The following is a 7,514-nucleotide window of genomic DNA, read 5'->3' on the forward strand; positions in this document are numbered from 1 at the left end:
CTCTTCGCCGCCCCCGCGCTGCTGGGCCTGCTGCTGCTCCTGGCGCTGGCCCTGGTGGGCCTGGCGAGCTGCTGGCGGCGACGGCTGCGGCTTCGCGGGGCAGCCTCCCCAGAGACCCCCGGCGGAGACCAGGACGGTGAGTTTGTGTTTAGGCGAGCCGAGGGCCACTGCCCAATCTGAGCGGGTGGCACGGTCTGGGTGCAGCCCGTCTAGGGATACACGGGCGGCCCTTGGGGGTATAGGGGAGGTCTGAGGGAGAGAGGAGCTCCAGGGGGAGGCAGGTGGCAAAGCCGGCCCTGAGGTGTTCAGGCTGACCGGGGAGCCGGTCCTGCCCTTGAGCCCCTAGTGGGAGTGAGGGTCGCAGCTGTGCCCTCCCAGACCCCAGTCTGAGGCAGAGACGCAGCGCCGGGAGCCCAGCGTAAAGGAGAGATCCACCCTGTCCTTTGGGAGTCTGAGGGCATATGGTCCCCACGTCAATCCCTGCAGGTTGGCCAGACTGGGCCCGCACTCCCCCCTCTGCCAGCACTCCCCATTTTGCCAGGCCTCTGGACTCAGCTCCCTGCCCTGAGGGCCTGTCATGTGCCTGTCTCTCCCCACCCCTGCAGTGGGGCTTCATTGACCAGTGAGTGCTGCCAACCCAGAAGAGGCTTTCAGGTCAGAGAATGAGGGAAGGCTGTGACCCAGTACTGACACTCCATTCTCCCTAGCCCCAGAGCCCCTGGACAATGTCATCATCTGGTCCCCGGGAACCCTTGATGCCACAGCTCCCGTCTGGCCTCCACCCAGAGAAGACTCAGGCTGTGCACCACCTGGTCACAGTGTCCCTGTGCCAGCCACAGAGCTGGGCTCCACTGAACTGGTGACCACCAAGACAGCCGGCCCTGAGCAACAATAGCAAGGGAGGAGGCGGGAAGTGGCCCCTGCTATTCCTCTGGACCCCCAGCCCAGGGGCTTTGGATGTTGAATTCAGATCTTTACCGTAGCACCCACCTTTCCTCTCTCTGGGTGCCAGGCTGCTCCCAGCTAAACTCAGCAGAGCCTCAGACACTACAGACCAAGCATTGACCCAAGACCATCTTTGACAGCCCTTGAAGGTTGTGTCTGAGCTCCTGTACCTCCGAATGGTTGGGGCACTATGAGTAAGAGATTTTTCTTTTTAAATGGGAAAAGACGCTCTTCCGGGGAGGCTGTGTAAAGGCACTCAGAATGGTCCCGTGTTTGACATACTGCTGTACGTAGGCTTTCCTACAATACAGCCTCTAACAAAACTAGGCTGTCCTGAACTCCTGGCAATAAGGATTGTTTACCTGTATACCAAGAAGATTGGGAAAGCACCAAAGTCTGTGTGTGGTGTGTGTGAACCCCTTTAAGAGGTTCCTGCTATGAGACCTAAAGCTCTTAGGAGGTTGTCCAAAACAAAAAAACATGTCAGCAATTCCATGAGTGCAAAATGTGCTCGTGACAGGATCAAGCGTGCTTTCCATATCAAGGAACAGAAAATTGTGAAAGTGTTGAAGACACAAGTACAGAGAGAGCAAAATAAGGATATGAAGCCTTTTTTTCTGTAATAAAAATGAAAAGACTTGTTCTGTGATAAGTAAATAAATTGGAAAAGGCATTATTAAGCCAAAATGAATTTGAAAAAAAAACCCCAGTAGGAGGATGCTTAATTGGTAACTGGATGTTGTATTTCTTTAATACTTGCTCTCAGAGCTGTTCTGCTTTTAAACTGATGCAAATGGTGCAATGAGTAGCCAATTCATGGGTCAACTTGCTTTGGGATTTAGTACAAGATAATTTTAAGAAATAACGGGGAGTGGGAGGGCAAACGTGGTGGTTTATACCTGTAATCCCAGCACATTGGTAAACTGAGGTAGCAGGATCGCTTGAGCCCTGGAGTTCCAGACCAGCCCAGGCAACATAGTAAAATCTCATCTCTGCAAAAAATACAAAAATTAGGCCAGGTGTGGTGGCTCAAGCCTATAATCCCAACACTTTGGGAGGCTGAAGCGAGAGGAGTGCCTGAGCCCAGGGGTTCCAGACCAGCCTGGGTAACTTGGCGAGACCTTGTCTCTACAATAAATCAAAAAATTAACCAGGTGTGGTAGCGCGCACCTGTAGTTCCAGCTACTTGGAAGGCTGAGGTGGGAGGGTCACCTGAGCCCAGGAGGCAGAGGTGGGGGTGAGCTGTGATCGTGCCACTGCACTCCAGCCTGGGTGACAGAGTGAGACTCCAACTCAAAAAAAAAAGAAGTACAAAAAATTAGCTGGGAGTGGTGGTGTGCAAGTGATCTCAGCTACTTGGGAGGCTAAGGTGGGAGGGTCACCTGAGCCCAGGTGGTCAAGATTGCAGTGAGCTAGGATCACACCACTGCACTCCAGCCTGGGTGACAGAGTGAGACTCCAACTCAAAAAAAAAAGAAGTACAAAAAATTAGCTGGGAGTGGTGGTGTGCAAGTGATCTCAGCTACTTGGGAGGCTAAGGTGGGAGGGTCACCTGAGCCCAGGTGGTCAAGATTGCAGTGAGCTAGGATCACACCACTGCACTCCAGCCTGGGTGACAGAGTGAGACTCCAACTCAAAAAAAAAAGAAGTACAAAAAATTAGCTGGGAGTGGTGGTGTGCAAGTGATCTCAGCTACTTGGGAGGCTAAGGTGGGAGGGTCACCTGAGCCCAGGTGGTCAAGATTGCAGTGAGCTAGGATCACACCACTGCACTCCAGCCTGGGTGACAGAGTGAGACTCCAACTCAAAAAAAAAAGAAGTACAAAAAATTAGCTGGGAGTGGTGGTGTGCAAGTGATCTCAGCTACTTGGGAGGCTAAGGTGGGAGGGTCACCTGAGCCCAGGTGGTCAAGATTGCAGTGAGCTAGGATCACACCACTGCACTCCAGCCTGGGTGACAGAGTGAGACTCCAACTCAAAAAAAAAAGAAGTACAAAAAATTAGCTGGGAGTGGTGGTGTGCAAGTGATCTCAGCTACTTGGGAGGCTAAGGTGGGAGGGTCACCTGAGCCCAGGTGGTCAAGATTGCAGTGAGCTAGGATCACACCACTGCACTCCAGCCTGGGTGACAGAGTGAGACTCCAACTCAAAAAAAAAAGAAGTACAAAAAATTAGCTGGGAGTGGTGGTGTGCAAGTGATCTCAGCTACTTGGGAGGCTAAGGTGGGAGGGTCACCTGAGCCCAGGTGGTCAAGATTGCAGTGAGCTAGGATCACACCACTGCACTCCAGCCTGGGTGACAGAGTGAGACTCCAACTCAAAAAAAAAAGAAGTACAAAAAATTAGCTGGGAGTGGTGGTGTGCAAGTGATCTCAGCTACTTGGGAGGCTAAGGTGGGAGGGTCACCTGAGCCCAGGTGGTCAAGATTGCAGTGAGCTAGGATCACACCACTGCACTCCAGCCTGGGTGACAGAGTGAGACTCCAACTCAAAAAAAAAAGAAGTACAAAAAATTAGCTGGGAGTGGTGGTGTGCAAGTGATCTCAGCTACTTGGGAGGCTAAGGTGGGAGGGTCACCTGAGCCCAGGTGGTCAAGATTGCAGTGAGCTAGGATCACACCACTGCACTCCAACCTGGGTGACAGAGGGAGATCCTATTTAAAAAACAGGCCTTACAAAAGACTGTTCTGAATTGTGCTGATTCTCAGGTATCTGTATCCCAGGGTTAACCCTGAGACTGGCCCCAATCTGCTAGGACCTGTTTTGCCATTTTGACCCCAGTGGCAGCTTCCAGAGCCACAAGACTGCAATTGGGAGGAAGTGTGCTGCCTCTGGTGTTGGACTCCAAACTCAGACTGAAGGAGTGCACTGGCAAACAGCGCCCTCAGGGCACACCTGGGATCCCAGCTGCTTCCAAAGCACTCATTCAGCCTTACGCAGGACCTACAGGAGGCTCCTGAGTACAGAGCCAGGGCAGGCCTGTGGCCTTGAACCAGCTGGAGCTGAGGTCCCTTGAACTGCTTTCTTTCTGTGGGCTGTCCCCCTGAAGCCCTGGACCCCCATTGCTGGGCTCACTTGGCCATTCTGTGCCAGCCCCTAGGGTCACCTACTGTCCCATCTTCTCTTACAGTGATGCTCCTTGATCTAGGGGTCTGGGGCCTTAGACCCTCTTTTTCCAGTCCTGGACTGCACTGTGCTCTCACAGTCAGCCATCTCCTGCCTGACCCTCTACATGGGGTCAGAAGCTCCTGACCTGGACTCTGCCTTGGACAGCTTCCTTGGAACTTGACACCGCTTTGTGCCTTTGGAAGGAACCCTGGACTATGAGTCAGAAGACAAGGTTCTGGGTACCATCTTTCCCATTGCCAGGCCTTGGCCATGTTATATTCCAGGCATCAGGTGTTTTCTGCCTGCCTCTCCCTGAACTACCATAAGAGCTGCCTGGCAGCCGGGCTCAGTGGCTCAGCCTGTAATCCCGCGCCTTTGGGAGGCTGAGGTGAGTGGATTGCCTGAGCCCGCGGGTTCGAGACCCGCCTGGGCAGTGAGACCTCATCTCTACAATAAATCAAAAAATCAGCCGGGCGTGATAGCGCATGCCTGTAATTCCGGCTACTTGGAAGGCTGAGGCGGAAGGATCGCCAGAGCCCAGCAGGTCAAAGCTGCGGTGGCTGGGAGCGGCCACTGCACTCCAGTCTGGGTGACAGAGTGAGACTCCAACTAAAAAAAAAAAAAAAAGCTGCCTGGCAGACCCCTGCCCTCTCTGCCCACCCCTTTCTCAGCTCTGAAGACAGTGGTCCGTGGCTTTGTGGTCCCCAGGACCTAGACAATCACAACCAGGTCTCTGCCAGGCTACTTGCTCCATGAACCATCTCAGATGCTCCTTCCCCCAGGGAGCCAGGTGAGGAGGGTGAAGTCAGGTGGAAAGCAGCAGGCAGAGGGTGGGGGCGGGCCCAAATGGGCCCAGCCGTTCACTTCCCCTCCATCTGGGTTTGAGGGAGTCAGAGCTGTTCCTGGACACTCCATCTCCCACTTCACCTTCTCTGCCACAACCAGGGCCTAGGCCCTGAGAGTGAAAAGGATGGGCGAAACCCCTCTAAGGCCCAGACATGCAAACTTCTGGCATGTCTCTGGCCCTGCCGGCCTCTCTGGCTGGTACACAGTTTCCCCTCAGATCTCAGTTTCCCCTTCTGAGAAACGAGGAGTTGGATGCAAAGATCTCCCCCTGGCCTGTGGCCCCCATGTATTTCGCAGATGTGGAAACTGAGGCCCAGAGTGGGAGAGGACTTGGTATCATTGTCATCCAGCAAATAACAGAAGTGAAGTTCTTTGGGGAAGAACCAGGAGAGACTGGTGGAGGGATGGACAAGGAGGGGATACAACGTCTCTCTCCCCACTGGAAAAGGGCCCTGAGGCCCAGGCAATGAGATCAGTCCTCTGCCCTGTGTCCTAGGTGTTACTTTCTAAGGACCCTCCATGTTGAGATCTCATTTGATCATAACAGCACCTGGAGGAGGAAGGTTGGTGTTTGTTTGCTTTAAAAATTTTTTTTTATTAAAAACAAAACCAAAACCGGGCTCAGTGGCTCAGCCTGTAATCCCGTGCCTTTGGGAGGCTGAGGTGAGTGGATTGCCTGAGCCCGCAGGTTCAGGACCCGCCTGGGCAGGCGAGACCTCATCTCTACAATAAAATCAAAAAATCAGTCGGGCGTGGTAGCGCGCGCCTGTAATTCCGGCTACTCGGAAGGCTGAGGCGGAAGGATCGCAGGAGCTCAGCAGGTCGAGGCTGTGGTGGCCGAGAGCGGCCACTGCACTCCAGTCTGGGCAACAGAGTGAGACTCCAAACTCAAAACAAAACAAAACAAAACAACCAAACCAGCAGATCACTGCTGGGAGGTGGGGCACACATAACATTAATAAGGGGACCGGATCCCAAGCCAGGCAAAGTGAGGACCAATGGGAGGCCCAAACTTCACCTGTACCATGACCACTTATGTACCGAACCCTGAATAGTACCCCACATCTTCAAAAAAAAATCAAGATTTGCATTTTGTAGACAATCTGGAACGTTCAGGACACTAATACATACTCTGTGGAGAAATGTCCCATATCCAGCATTTTCTACATAACTGTAATCATTCTATACATACCGATTAGTATATTGACCATCATATTTGGCAAGTTTCTCTCTCTCAACGTTTCACAATAAGGTTTCAACGTTGGTAAAGTTTTCCACTTAAGCATTTGGTTATTTTCAGTTTTTGCTATTGTAACTGAGTAGTAAGTGCCTCTTTCCACATAGACGTTTTCATGAGTCTCTGTTTCTCAGGAGAGTTGTTACACCAAAGGCTTTGACCTTTTTTAAAGGCCCCTATTGATCCTATTGCTTTCCTGAAAATCTAGACCATTTCACATCCATGAGCAAGGATTATATGATCCAATTTGCAGACAGGAAAAGAGAGACCCCTCGAGGTGATTGGGATCTGACCCAAGATGCAAAGGGCAGTTGGGGGTGGAGGTGGGTTAGACCCCAGTTCTCTCCCCTGCGGGGTATGCCTGCCCAACAGAAGGTCCATTGGCTCAGGCATTCTCCCTGGGACTGCAGACTCCAGACATGGATGCTAAACCCCACCCCTTGGTTTCATCTCTACTCAAAGGTTTTCCAACTTTTTTTTTGCGGTAAGAAGAATTCCACGTAGACGCTGGAAGGACTGCTTGTTGGGGTGGGAACTGAGGGAAGCAAGCCCCTAGCCTGTGTTTCTGAAGGTGGGTCCGGTTTCCATCAGGTCCCCAGGGCACTGGCAGGTGGGGGCGGGACTGGTTGAAGTCTCGGTTCCTCCTGGGGCTTCCTGCAGGCCCCTTTCATTTCCTGCCTGGCAGTTCCGGGCAGGAGCTCAGGGTGGGGGTGGGGAGGCCCACCTGGTGAAACCAGGGAGCAACAGCGACCCCTCACCTCCCTCTTTCTCAGCAGAGATGACCCCACACGGCATTATCCCTAGCAGCTGGTGGCATCTCTCTGGGCCTGTCTCCCCGTCTGCAAAATGAGACTCTTGAGGTCCACCCTGCGGTCCCTCGGAACTGAAGCGGTCACATGACTCGGGGGGCCAGGGCGATCCCTGCCAGGGCCAAGGAGTGCCCCCAGCAGGGAGGTGAGAGCAGGCCTGGCCCTGACGGGGGGGCGGAGGGGTATGGAGGTGGGGACAGAAAAACGGGGAATGTCCGGGAGGAAATATGCCCGAGTTCCTAACTCACGCGCTTTCCTCCCGGGACCCTGAGGGGCGCAGCAGCCGTCGGGGTGGGGGGCGGGAGTAGGGACGCTACTGGCCTTTCACGGCCCAGAGGTCCCCTGAGCGCTTCCTCCACTCCCCTCAGTTGCAGAGAATCTGGGATCCAGCCCCGAATCCAGGACGGCCCAGCGACATCGGCGCGGGCGAAGGGGCTGCCTGCGCGGCTCCTGCGCTCCCTCACGCCGGTGGCTGCTGGACCACCCGCTTGGAGCTGTGAGGGGGTTTTGAGACCGCCAGAGCCGGCGTCCCCGACGGGTATCGCGGCCGAGGGGCGGGGTCAAGGAGAGAGGCG

At 54.0% G+C, this 7,514-nt stretch overlaps 1 protein-coding gene across 1 annotated transcript in view; it reads left to right on the top strand.

Annotated features, from left to right (window-relative positions):
* TNFRSF13C (TNF receptor superfamily member 13C) overlaps nucleotides 1–975 on the top strand; it is a 1,379-nt gene extending 404 nt beyond the window's left edge. Inside the window, 2 exon segments of the mRNA XM_008062012.1 lie at nucleotides 1–136; nucleotides 708–975. The exon segment at nucleotides 1–136 is cut by the window's left edge and continues 7 nt beyond it. Of these exon segments, the coding sequence (XP_008060203.1) occupies nucleotides 1–136; nucleotides 708–895 (324 nt within the window). The 3' untranslated portion in view covers nucleotides 896–975.
* The last annotated feature ends 6,539 nt before the right edge of the window (nucleotides 976–7,514 follow it).

The sequence above is a fragment of the Carlito syrichta genome, unplaced genomic scaffold, assembly GCF_000164805.1.
Source record: "Carlito syrichta isolate Samal-C Ts95f unplaced genomic scaffold, Tarsius_syrichta-2.0.1 Scaffold305648, whole genome shotgun sequence".
In the NCBI taxonomy this organism is placed as follows: domain Eukaryota; kingdom Metazoa; phylum Chordata; class Mammalia; order Primates; family Tarsiidae; genus Carlito; species Carlito syrichta.